General features: G+C 40.8%; 1 protein-coding gene across 2 annotated transcripts; it reads right to left on the bottom strand.

Moving 5' to 3' along the window:
• Positions 1-2,325: 2,325 nt before the first annotated feature.
• Positions 2,326-13,303, bottom strand: LOC148715995 (uncharacterized). Of its 2 annotated transcripts, none has more exons than XM_088746183.1 (6): positions 13,193-13,303; positions 12,434-12,648; positions 10,235-10,529; positions 9,778-9,870; positions 5,009-5,142; positions 2,326-3,509 (listed from the first exon to the last, which is right to left on the bottom strand). In XM_088746183.1, the coding sequence occupies exons 1-6, from the start codon at positions 13,256-13,258 to the stop codon at positions 3,020-3,022; spliced, it is 1,293 nt and encodes a 430-aa protein (XP_088602309.1). In that variant the 5' UTR covers positions 13,259-13,303; the 3' UTR covers positions 2,326-3,019. The 2 variants fall into 2 exon arrangements, with proteins under 2 accessions (XP_088602309.1, XP_088602310.1); XM_088746184.1 differs by lacking the exon at positions 13,193-13,303 and adding an exon at positions 12,727-12,765.
• Between the last annotated feature and the right edge of the window lie 254 nt (positions 13,304-13,557).

Raw genomic sequence — 13,557 nt, 5'->3', positions numbered from 1 at the left:
CGGGGCAAGTTCCAGTGCTCCGGCGGCTGCCTGTGCATTCTCGGTGCTCGAATGACTTGGACGGTCGAACAATATCGTATTAAATAATAATTGAACAATATGGTATTAAACCGACAATTTCTTTTGATCGATCCAGCCCAAAAGAGTCTCCCTTTGTTTACATAGCCCTCCTACGCAGCCCCTAGGCCGAGATGATGAAGGAAAGCTTCGATTGGACGGCAGATGGCCAAAGCAGTTTCCCATTACCCTTCGAGATCATACGTCAAAATCTAACCAAAATACCTGCAAAAATAAGCACTTTTCCGTGAAGAGAAAGCAAGAATATTTTACCGACAAAAGAAATTCCTGTAAAGAGTGTACAAATCAAATTGAGACGACAAGTGACTTCCTTCAAGCATCTAAAGAGTGTACAGATCCGAAATGAAGCTGACAATTCACTTCTTTCTTCAAGCAAAGAGTCCTTGAGATGAGCCTTTTTTTTTCTTTTCGTTTCGTTCAGTTTCTCCACAAAACAATGCTTCCTTTTTCGGTCAATGAGCAAAATCGCCAAGCTGATCAAATGAAATTTCTCACAATCTACTACCTAAGGCTTTTCTCAATGTCTTGGCACATACCAGTCGTGGGTAATTGAAGTACTGGGCTAGCATGAAAAGTCCAGCTTATTATATGAGTCAGGTCAGATCAGAACGACCATTTTAATACATGCTGTTCTTTGTAAATGATGACATCTTCATGTAAGAGAGTTGGTTCTAAGAGAGAGCGGTTGTTATTTCTTTTGAAAGAAGGCAAAGATTCCGAACGACAACCCTTTGAGCCCCCCCCATACCCACTTACAAATTCTCCCTAGTGATCTTTCCATTACCTTCTTCACAGAATTTGATACAATACCCCCCAAACACTTTTCCTGAGCTGATCACTTTAGGAAATCTCATAACTTTCTCTTCTCATCTAGTGATATTGTGGGGGGAAGACTGACTGTGATCACTTTTGTGACTTGAAACCCAAATAAGACAGCACAAAAACCAACCCCAGGCCTGAGAAGTGCAATTTATCATCTCAGTCAGGTCAGAGGGAATTGAAGCCTTTGCATCTATTTAAGGGGACTCATGTCCTATCGTTTATGTACAAGTACTTTGTACAGATCTTTAAAGGAAACGAGGAAGGCAGTTATTTTATTCAGTCTCTTCTTTCTTGGCTGGTTTTAATCGGGGTAGGGTTTTCTGCCTGAACCATTTTAATGGATGCTGTCCTTTGTAAATGATGACATCTTCATGGAAGAGAGAGTTGGTTTAAGAGAGTGGTTGAAATCTCATAACTTGTTCTTCTGATGATCCATTCATAGGGGAGAGAACTGATTTTGATCACCCCCACAAGTGCAATATCAATTGAGAAAACTGCTAGAGGTCTAAGTCCACCAAACTGCTCTTTTTTTAAGTTTCTCATGCCCCATTTTCCCAAAGCACATTAATGTAGACATGCTTAGAAAGGTCTCTGCAAGAGGAACACTTTGATATGTATAAAACTCTTTAACTCCTTCATGGGCATGCTCAGCGGAAGAGGTCGAAAACGAGGGGAGGTCCACCAAAGTGGTTTTTCCTTAAGTTTGTCAAGCTTCATCTCACCAAACCACACTAAAGTAGTCCTGGTTGGGAAGATCTCTGCCAGAGGAACACTTTCATATGTATAAAACTCAATAGGTTAAGAAACCCCTTAAGATACAGCAGTTAGTTAGGGTTGCAATCTAGGGCTAGGCTTAGGCTAGGGGTTAGGGTTGCAATCTAGGGCTAGGGGTTAGGGTTAGCATCTTCACGTCTAGGGGAATCGCCCTAGAATTAACTCAGTCCTGCCCAAATCTGGCATGAAACTTCCCAAGGCTGGAGGGTTAGCTAACCTGTAATGTGCATTCGAGCATATGCACATGCAATTTGGAATATGCAGGTCCTGCGCTTTTCCTGAGGTGATCATTTCATGAAATCTCATAACTTTTTGCATCTCATGTAGGGATTATTGATCACTTTTGTGACTCGAAAGGGTTGAAGAAACCCCGAAACAGAAGAGCACGAAAGCGAGCAAAAGAATACCTATCCCCCTCTCCCTATCACAATCTTATATGGATAGACCAGCCAACTTCACAGTGACCATCGGTCCCCTGCACCTCCAGTCAAATAGCTATAGTGCTCCATGTAAGGGAATCCAAGATCTTTCTCAGTGGGACTTGATAAATCCAGCACTTCTCAGACCCCCTCACATGGGACAAAGAAGCTATTGTTTTGAAAGCTGTCAGCATTTTGGCATTTCTTTAAAATCAAGCAAACCAATACCAGCTGAGAATATGTAAACACATCGATTTATTTCCTCACAAGACACAACACAATCACTTCAACAACTCACACGTGACAAATGCTATATTCCTTCGCAAACGCTGCCGACACCACTACTTTTGTTTTTCCAAGGGAAACTGTTCATAGAAAGCGATTTTTAAAAGTGAACCGTCTACGAGACAAGCACAAGACTGAATAAATGTCTCTGCAGCCTTGGAGCCAAGTATGAAATACTGGGGTCCCACTCAATTCAAATTGCATACACGTGTGTATGTTGCAGGTCAAAATTCAATTTTCAATTCAGACTCAATTTTTTTTCTTCTTTTTTTTTTTCAACTTCCAAAGATATTTTTTTGGCGATACAAAATGCCCTTCTTAAAATCCAATCAAATGGCCTGTGAGAACAGCGTGCATGTTGCAGGTCAACATTGCATCGGAGTGAATTTTTTTTTTTTTCCAGACCTGGGTTGATTCTCAATTTCATTTGTCTCCTAGCCCTAATTATTCGAGAGGAAAATCGAGAATCAACCCAACTTGAAAAAAATTCAAATTGTGACCCATAACACACATCACAACCATCACGTCAACAAAACGGCAACACTTTAAAATGGCATGAGATGGATGATCAAGTAACAAAATGAATGTTTGTAGCAATGACACGAAAAAGAGTTGTAGTTCTTCAGTGGACTGAAGATATCCTAATCTGCAAAGACGACCTTGTGTATTTGACGGGGGGAAGTGCACAGTTGATACAACCCCGGTCGATTCTTTGGCGCTTTCACAGTAACAGGCACTAGGCTGTCAACACTCTCCCTCCACTGTCCACTGCCGTGTTGCAGTCTGTAAAAGTTCTTTGAAACGTTCTTGTACCAGAGAAGAGAAACCTCACCTTCTTGACCAAGGGAATGGATCTGTCCTATCAAAACCTTTGGGCAGTTAAGCCGGCTATCCTCTTCCACTACTGCCACAAAGTCACCGGGTTTGAAAGGGCAGTCATCGGAACTCTGCGGTTGTGCTTGGCCACCGTCGGATCCGTCGTCCAGACGGTCCTCTGCGTAGTCTCTGGCCAGGTCGACAGCAAGCCTCTTTCGGTCATTGGCGGTGCGGCGGTCGTATGTCCGCTGAGCCTGTTGCCGTGAATGTCTGAGCGCGGCCGCCAATGACGCCTTCAGGGCATCTGTGCAGTCCCTGTGAAATGGAAATCTGGTTTTAGAGATGGCTACATTGACAACACTGAATTTAGTGGGTACTGGTCCAAGTGTAAGTTGCATGTTTAAGTTGAGTTTTCATCTTAAGTGTTTGTTTTGTTTTGGTTGCCTGTGGAATGAATGGCCTTAGTACAAGAGAAAATTATAAATTCAATTACAATATTAAGGTCGGGACACGCACAGAGTTAAACTAGAAATAATTAAGACTAAAGGAAATTTGCAAGTCATGAAAAAAAATAAATAAATAAATAAAAAAAAAATAAATAAACAAATATATATATATATATATATATATATATATATATATATATATATATATATTGAGGGCCTCCCACAATATATACTTCGCTCTACTTCTATGTATTGAGCACTGTTCTACGAAAATCAAGTCACACTAAATACATATATATATATATATATATATGTATAAATTATAAAAGAGCCTAGAGCAACAAATAAATCACAGTAATAGCTATGAAGAAACTGATTACTCTGGTCAAAGCAGAACACCAGGGTGACATTAATATTGGCACAGTAATTCATTTTTAATTTCTTTTTTTTTTAAAATTTACTGAAAGGGGTTGACTTTATATCTTGCCCAAGAGAGTCCCAGACCTTTGGTCCTTAAAGCGAATATGAAAAATACCATAGTTTGTGCTTGCTCGAGGCAGGTAATAAGATTGATTTGCTGCACTTCGTGTATTGTAGTTGTGGATACTAAGTACTGAATTAAAGAAGCCATCGAGATAAAAACTCCAATTTTCTTAACAATATCTCATGACTGATGGTATCAAACGCCTTACTGACATCTAAGAATATACCGCAAGAAAAATGCCTGTCAATTGCCCATCAATTGCCCTTTGAAATCTATCAACAACACCAAGTGTAGTGTGATGAGTGGACTGCTAAGCCCTAAAACCAAGTTCATTTTCAAAGAACACTTTTTTTTCCTTTTCAAGGAAATCAACTAATCTATTGCATGCAAGTTTTTCAAGGAATTTATTAAAAACAGACATCAAGCAGATTGGTTGATAATTGGATAGACAAGTGTGGGATCCCTTTTTATAGACTGGAATCACATTTGCTAATTTTAAATTGGCCGGCATTACAACCGGTCTCAAAGGAGGTATTGAACAAGATTTGGTCTTGAAATATCTTTTATAAAATTTACTTTTTTTACTGGAATGGATATTTTGAAATCCTTGGGTTATCCATGGCTTTGACTGAAATTTTAATTCTTTCTTAGGTAAGGTAAGGTCAAGACTTTATCTAACGAGGGTTAACACGAAATAGCCGAGGCTAATAAACTTGCGGCCCTCTAGATAATAAATAATGAGTTCTTAAAGAATTGTTAAATGAAATTGTACGTTTATGTTCTGAGGGCCAAAAGTTGAGGCTATCTGCTGTTGCGATCATTAAATAAAGGCATGACTTATTTGCTGAATTGTATAGTAGTAAAAAAAAAAAATGGCCACTTACTCTCTACCATATGACCAGGTAATGAATGCAGATCGAAGCATGTTGATTGTCACCGATTTTCCAGTGAGGCTGCGAAACAAACTTTTCATGTGCGCAGAGAATGCGGGTCCTGAAAAGCTTTCACCCTTCCTGTTCTACAAGGTGCAAGTAAAAAGAAAACATTCATGAATGGACAATGAACAGAAATGAACTATAACCAGTTTTAATTCACAATAATAATTATAGTAATAGTAATAATAATAATAATAATAATAACAATAATAATAATAACCAGTTCTACCATTTTTTAAGACAAATGTTTGCAATTTTCAAACCACACCTCCCCAGTGGGCAAATCACTCGATCTTTTCCTCAAGACTGAAAATGACATTGAACTTGTAAAAAAAAAAAAAAACAAACAGTACTGTATGTAGTGGTCAAGCTTTTGCTTTTCTGAGACCCCCTCATGCTGTCCATACCACCATCAGGTTGACACACTGAGTAGAATTAATTTCCAATCCCAGGCACCCCTATGAGGGTGGTTAAGAAATCCCAAGGACCCCTACGAGGGTGCTTAAGAAATCCCATGGACCCCTATGAGGGTGGTTAAGAAATCCCATTGACCCCTATGAGGGTGCTAACCTAGGTCTCTGCAGGTGAATCAAGAAAATGTAGTGCTAGGGTTTAGGGTTAGGTTTCAAGGGTAAGACATTTGAGAGATTCACCCTTTGAAAGGGTAAGACATTTGAAAGATTCACCCTTAGAAGGGGGAGACATTTGATAGACTCACCCTTTGAAGGGTGAGACATTTGAAATATTCACCCATTTGAAGGGTAAGACATTTGAAAGATTCACCCTTACAAGGGTAAGCAATTTGAAAGATTCACCCTTAGAAGCGTGAGACATTTGAAAAATTCACCCTTTGAAGGGTTAGCAATTTGAAAGATTCTGAAAGATTCCCTCTTTGACGAGTGAGCAATTTGAAAGATTTAACCGGGTTTCTGAAAGATTCCCTCTTTGAAGAGTGAGCAATTTGAAAGATTTAACCGGGTTTTAGGAGTTTAGGGCTAGGGTTTGAGTTAGGGGTGAGGGCTAGCTAGGTGTTAGGGTTAGGGTTTTTCAGAGATTGACCATTAGAAGGGTAAAGGGTTAGAGAGATTCACCCTTAGAAGGGTGAGAGATTTGAAAAATTCACCCTTTGAAGGGTTAGCAATTTGAGAGATTCACCCTTAGAAGGGTGAGAGATTTGGAAAAATCACCCTTTGAGGGGTTAGCAATTTGAAAGATTCACCCTTAGAATCCCTGTCTAAAGAGTGAGCAATTTCAAAGATTTAACCGGGTCAAACCCAGGTTTTAGGTTACCCTAGCTGTTTTTCTAACTAACCCTAACTCTATATCTTGCTTTAAGAGCAGTCTTAAGCGTCAGGTAAGGGTTAATTGAAATAAAAGGCAATAGCCTACCATGCAAGTAGTGTAGGCCTTGCAAAGCTGTCAAGGTGCAAAGTCTCCATAGGAATGAAGTCATAACTAATGAACGGAGGCGAGCGTTAGAGAAAATCAACAGCAAAAGGTCTTTTACAGCAGGAAAAAGGATAGAAGGAACAGTGTTGTTGATTTTCCCTCGGCAGTGTTCAGTTGCCCTCGGCAGAAATGTTCATTTGCCCTGGTGGGCATTTTTCAGCTGGCCTTGGTGAGAATTTTGAAGAGGGGGGCCTGGGCCTGGGCTGGGTAAGGAGCGGTTGAGGCTTGGGTTCACTTGGCTTGGGTTCCCGCTGGGTTGGCTTGGTGAGACCGAGGAGGCATCATGAAGCCTCTAGGTTCCGTAAAGCCCTTAGGAGCTCTTCAAAGAATGGAAGGGGTATCTCGGCCAGGGGCCAAGTTTCAGTCTAGTGGATTAGAACCCGAGCGAACAGCCGCTAAGACTCTTGAAGCAACTCTGCTGTTATGTGATGTTGAAATGTAATAAAAAAATAAAATGCGTTGAGATTTGGGCTTTGTGGGTGGAATGCGAGTCGGGCGTGTAGCTGGGCTTGGGATTTGCGAGTTGCTTCGGGGACTTAGTAGTTGTTGTAGCTTGCAAGAAGGGCTACCTCTCCTCGCCAAATGATTTTGGCATTATGCAAATGAGCTGGCAGCATGTTGTGCGTCTGTTGGCCAAAGGAACGGCTTGAAAGTGCAAATAGAATGGGCCGCTAGGTACAGAATGGACTCTTAAGCTGACTTCGGGTGTCCGTGGGCTGCCTTGGGCCTCTGCTCAGGCCTAAAAGCAGAAAACTAGGATGGCAACTTGCGAATGGCTGCCACCACGTGGTCCGGTTGGGTTTTGCGTTTGTTTGGCAAAGGAAGCGTTTTCTTTGCAAAAAAACTGGGCCAATACATAGAGCGTGGAGAGGCAAGCTGATTTCGGGTGTCCGTGGGCTGGCTTAGGCCTTGGCTTAGGCGATAAAAGCAAAACTACGATCGCATTGTGCAGTCCGCCATTTTGTTTGTTTACTTGTACATGTACAAGTGAAAATCGGTAAGATGGTTATTTTCAAAAATAAAGAGAAAAACCATGCTCGGCAGCTAAAGTGCATGAAAATAGGAGGGGTAAAAGAAGAAAAAGGAGGAAAAAAGCAAAAAAAGCAAAAAAGAGTTTAGTCGCGCACCGGCCGGTATTGAACTCTTGACCCTCCATGACCGCCGCGGGCAGATTACCGAGAATCTGACGGTCCGGGGTTCGATACCGGAGTTGCCCTTTTTTGTCTGTTTCTTTTTTCTTTTGTTCTCTTCCTTTTTCCTCCTTTTTCTCTTTTTCCTGCTGTTTAATGACCACTGACGTTGAAAATACTGTGAGCAGAGCAATTTTTCCATTTTTAATAGGTCGGGGTAAAAGTGAGAAAAAGTTTCAACTTTGACAGAGTGTGGAGACGCCAACTTTCATCTCTTTTTATAATTCTAGTGGAAAGTACTTTCAAAGCTTATTGCATCGATGTAAGTTTAACGAGAAACGGATGAAAATTGATTTTTCTACGAATTTTGAAAGCTAAGAAAGATAGGTCTGCAAAGCGTACTTATTTCACCCCGTCAAACAAGAAAATTCGTAGAAAATTTTCCAATGGATCATTTTCTACACCCATTAAACCACACGACTGTCAATAGAATGAACAATCATTTCAATGTCCTCTTCTGTCCGTTTCGGCAGGTTTTCATGGTTTTCGTAGCCTTTCAAACGGAACTGTCAAAATGCCCCTTTTTTTCGACTTTTTACCTTCTCCAACGCATGCGCATTATTAGGCTCAGTAGATTGAAACACGTGAAGATGTTCTTCTCGACGAGACCTTCCTAACAGTGTATCACATGCTGTGATTCGATGAAATGATGCGTGGCAAGACCTTAGAAACCTGGTAAGCCTAGCACTAACTCTTTGTGGCGGATGGACATCTGATGACAAAATGCACCTAAAATGAAAAGTATGACACGGATTGACGTCAAACTTGCTCCTCGAGATGGAGAGAACGCCATAAGAATCCTGTGAAAATTTCAGAGCTCAACTCTCAGGAATAAAGCTTTTAGCAGGTTTGAGATCAAGCCCTAGTATCAAGGTGAAGTTACAAGTTCAAGTCTTGTGTGGGTGTTATACCTATACCGGACCTTTTTGCTTCGTTCAAAAATGCATGCTTCGCGACGGATTGAGCTGATACTTTTCCCCATAAGAGATCATGCACTTTACAATCTACATGCCAGATTTGGGCAGGACTGAGTTAATTCTAGGGTGATTCCCTTAGACGTGAAGGTGCTAACCCTAACCCCTAGCCTAACCCTAACCCTAGATTGCAACCCTAGCCCTAGATTGCAACCCTAACCCTAGATTGCAACCCTAGCCCTAGATTGCAACCCTAACCCCTAGCCTAACCCTAGCCCTAGATTGCAACCCTAACTAACTGCTGTATCTTAAGGGGTTTCTTAACCTATTGAGTTTTATACATATTAAAGTGTTCCTCTGGCAGAGATCTTCCCAACCATGACTACTTTAGTGTGGTTTGGTGAGATGAAGCTTGACAAACTCAAGGAAAACCACTTTGGTGGACCTCCCCTCGTTTTCGACCTCTTCCGCTGAGCATGCCCATTAAGGAGTTAAGGAGTTTTATACATATCAAAGTGTTCCTCTTGCAGAGACCTTTCTAAGCATGTCTACATTAATGTGCTTTGGGAAAATGGGGCTTGAGAAACTTAAAAAAAGAGCACTTTGGTGGACTTAGACCTCTAGCAGTTTTCTCAATTGATATTGCACTTGTGGCGCCATTACGCAACCCAGGCGAGGCGTGATGTCATCCACTTCATGCCATGATGAGGTGCATGACGTCATACATGACGAGATGCGCACATTTCACTCAAAATTGTGATCTTTTTCTTTCACGCGTGTGGTGCAGTCACGCGTATTTCGTGACGTATGACGTCAGAGTAACGTCAATGACGTCATACTTGAGGAAATACGGCCATCGAAGTCACTATTGTGCTTTTTTTGTGTTTTTGTTCTGTTGTTTTTGTTTCTTTGGTCTTTTCTCTGTACGCGTGTATGTCTGTGACGCGTGTTGGGTGACATTTGAGGTGGTTGTGACGTCATTAATGTCACGCTGTCAGGACGTCATGACTTATCCCCTGGGCAGACTTTTGGTACAAATAGGCAAGTTTTAGGCTAGGGTGAGGGTTAGGGTTAGGGTGGCATGCTATTTTCCAGTTGAAGGTGATGAGTTGAAGGGTTCTCATGAATATTGTCCAGTTTCGGGGGATAAGTTGAATCTACTTACCAAAAGCAAAAAGTTCCCACTTTCCTCCTTTGTAAGGCGTGGACGAAACTCCTTGATGTAATTTGCAAGAACTTTGTACAGCTCGTGGCCAGGCTAAAAAAAGAAGGACAGATCCTTTTTCAGTTGACTTCCCCTTTTTTAGAAAGCGATGGGAAAATTCTTCGCACAGTAATGAGTATGGTGTCTTTGTTCATGTGAAATCGGCAAAATCTACAATGATCCTTCATAATCGTAAGAAAATAAATAAATAACTAGCTACCCAATTCCCTTGCCGGCTGCAACTTGGCAAATGTTAACAACACATGCTGTCCATTTCTTTTTTCCCTTGAGCTGGCATAAAAACTATATGTTTGGAAAGCACATTGTTTGCAAAGACTTTGCAACTGGTACAAATGTTCTTTTCATCAGCGCCACAAGAGCGTTTCGGGCTTTCTTAAAAACTGAGTCCTTATCTCACCTGCAGAGTTAGCTCATCCCGTCCACAGGAGCTTTTGGTTTTGTAATCATTAAAGTGGAGCACAATGGAATCTTCCCTCATCACCAGCAGATTTTGTTCCTTCCGCTGTCGTGCCTCCAAGCTGTCTGGCTCTGTGACAATTCGAAGAGTTCGCATCTCAAGACCCCGGGATGGTGGAATGAAAACATACAGGCTTAAAAGGACCAAGTTGCAGCTTTCCCTGGCTTTCATGTTGACCTCCCAGCTCAATTGAAAGCGTTCGCGTTGGAGTGAGACGGCAGCCACAACCTCGTCCCTAAAAGATTGAACGACGAGGCTGACTTAGAATCGACAAAGAAAGTCCACATAATTGATAGAAAAGTCAAAAATGTTTTTCGTCCTTGTACCTATAGACACCATTCCTCTACCCCTAAGGTTCAGAGAACATCTCGAGTCAACTTTATCTCGGCTAACTAGGGTAAATAAGTCCCTCTTCATTATGGGTGATTTTCATATAAACTTATTCAATTGTGAAAGTCATCCTGAGTCCAATGATTTCTTGCTAATGCTAAACTCCTTTTCTCTTGTACCTTGCATCTCACAATCAACACGTATTACTTAAAGATCAGCAACCTTCATTGATAATATATTTGCAAATAGTCATGCTATGAATGCCATCAGTGGTAATCTAGTCTCTAATCATCTTCCTCAATTCCTGATCGTACACAATCTCAGACTGAATTATTTCAATCACAATTTCATATTTTCCTTGGACTTAAAACTAGGAAGACTGGTAGAATCTCATTCAGTGACAGGACAACATCTGTCATTACTGATGGACTAAAGAATGAAGACTGTAGTGAGATATCTGATTTCACCAATGAACTTTAAGTCAAGTATACAGATAAATGCAAGGTTCTGAAAGCTGAATGCAATCTTGACACATTTTGAACATGAATCAACTAATATAAGGACTCAAGCAAAGACTAAACAATTGGATTGAGATAAGTACACATGAAGCATATTATTCTTGAACTCAAACTGTAAGACATGCAATAATAGGTCAAATGTGACATACCAAATCCTCAGTAGAATAGGTCACTACCTTGAGGTTACATGTACTGGAGTTACTTTTTCTGTGACCAAGAGGTTCTGAGCTAGTAAGTGCTGGTCTGGACACTCTGAACTACTGAGTTAAACTAACTAACTGTACTTCTTTTATAAGGAATCGAGCAATAGCAGGAAATTCTCTAGAATTTTGGAAGTTAGGTGTGATCATTCTAAAGGAAATTTATGATGCAAATCCTGTGTGTATGATAATTTGGTTATCATAGGAAATAGTTTCTGAAGATGTAATTCTAAAATTCTAACAAAAAATATTGCAATGTCATGCACAATTGTTAGCCTGCTCACATGTAGACTATATAAAGTTTTAAACTATTATAAAAATGACTTTTCCAAACTCGGTGAAGAGAAATTTATCAATGACTTAATTTTCACGTCTAGATCTGGAATAACATCTCAAGTGATCGTTATAGATGCCAACACTAGATTCAATATTTTGCTATGATCAGATATCTCAACTTGTAAATTATCATGCACCGTGTCGAAAGCTCTCCAAACGCAAAATCAAGTGGTCTACCAAGCCCGGTATCACTAAATGCATTCTTGCCAAAATACAATACAGAGATAAGCTCTATTCCCAGATCCATAGGTGTCCACATTCAAATCCTAATCTGATGTATCTTCGTAAGAACTTCAGGAATAGTGTTGTCAAAGAAAAAAATTATAGCTAGCAAATCCGATGATTTTAAAAATGACTTTTTGTGTAATAAGATGAATATGAGAAAAACATGGTCTGGAATTAGATATCAATCATCAACATTGGTAAAGTAAAAGCTGATTACATTTCCCAGTATTCTTGAAAGTGGTAAAACTGTTGACAATCCCTGTGCTAATGCTAACATCTTTAATACTTTCTCTGTGGGAATGTAGCTAGAAAACACTGACAAAGACATTCCATGTGGGAACTGCTCTCCAACTGCTTTTCTGAAGGGCAATTTTCCTGATTCCCCTGTTACTTCAGTTCAAGTTGATTGATACATATCTCAAATGGACAATAACAAATCCATTGGTCCCTACAGTATACCAGTATCATTGCTAAAATTATTAATTTGCCAGTTTACAGGTACTGGCTCAAAAGAACAAAAGAGAACTCACCAGGGTAGCCAGCGATTTAGGGCTTCGAACTCTTCTCGCGACGAAGGCCGTTCTCTGTCGCCTTGCTTTTGAAATATCGTTGCCTGTGCTCTCAACTGACGAATCATTTGTACATCCTTGAAACCAGGACCGTGTTCCTTATGCAGAAACTTCACCGCATAAAGCAGTGAGCTCACGTGGTTTGAAATTGTCGCCGAACTGCATTGCCTCTCGTCCTAGCAACAACATTTGAGTAAATCCAGGTCACGTACAACCAAAAAACAAGTGAGAGAAATTGGCAGAGCTGAGCTGACCGGCGAAGTAGTTCCGGCAGCCATTTTGATTCAAGAGACAAGCATTATGGTCAGCGGTCTAAGGGCGTCATGTCATATTTGTCAAGGTGTCCTTTTTGTCTCAAGCAAGCACGTGCCTCGCCGCGCGAAACGTGACGGCTGCGGGGAGACCAGTAGGGCATTGGCCGAGTTAAAAATATTGCTGACGTTGAACAAGCTGCAAACTTGCAAGACAAGAACGTCTTTTGAAAGCTGGTCAAACAAAAGCAATGAAGCCTGAAAAACTCGAATGATTTATGGGGCACAACGGTTGTATCTTGCTGCACAATTTAAGCCTGAAAATATGGCACAATCTCTGATTTTTCCTTTTCTTTTACCTTTGTTGCCGTCCTATCAGATGGCTTGAGACAGTTTTGCAGTTTTTGTCGGCAAAGTTATTTCCTAAAGGCGACAAGAAACAATTGCCAAAATTCAAATCTGCACTCACCCTGAGAAAGTTGAAATATTGTTCCATGAGACTTAGGCGGAGAAAAACATCTGGTGCTAGGTCCATTCCGAGATATCTCTTCAAAAATCCAAGGTAGCCTTGAGATGAAACAGAAAAACAGAAAATCAGGTCAGGTGTGACGCACGTGTGTGTTGCTTACTTGCTTGCGAGCGAGCGAGATATTTGAATGCGAATAAGCTAGCAAGGTAATTGACTGCGAATAATAAGTGTTCATGTAGTGACTTACACATCATGCGCTCACGCGCTTTGAGGAAAGTGGACTGCGCGACGGCTGCACTTTGTCGTTCAAGGTTCACCGCTCTAGTGAAGTAATTGGAAACAGCATCCAGAAAGACGTCCACATC

The sequence above is a fragment of the Stylophora pistillata genome, unplaced genomic scaffold (genome assembly GCF_964205215.1).
Source record: "Stylophora pistillata unplaced genomic scaffold, jaStyPist1.2 SCAFFOLD_51, whole genome shotgun sequence".
Classification (NCBI taxonomy): Eukaryota; Metazoa; Cnidaria; class Anthozoa; order Scleractinia; family Pocilloporidae; genus Stylophora; species Stylophora pistillata.
Note: the sequence above shows the minus strand (reverse complement) of the source record. Positions and strands in the feature narration are given on the sequence as shown.

Excerpts from the sequence above, each read along its gene's own strand:
- LOC148715995 (XM_088746183.1), bottom strand. The coding sequence starts at position 13,258 with ATGGACCTAGCACCAGATGTTTTTCTCCGCCTAAGTCTCATGGAACAA. Across the intron at positions 12,649-13,192 it reads AATATTTCAACTTTCTCAGG|GACGAGAGGCAATGCAGTTC; the intron begins GTGAGTGCAGAT and ends TGTTGTTGCTAG. Across the intron at positions 3,510-5,008 it reads ACCTGGTCATATGGTAGAGA|GGACTGCACAGATGCCCTGA; the intron begins GTAAGTGGCCAT and ends TCCATTTCACAG.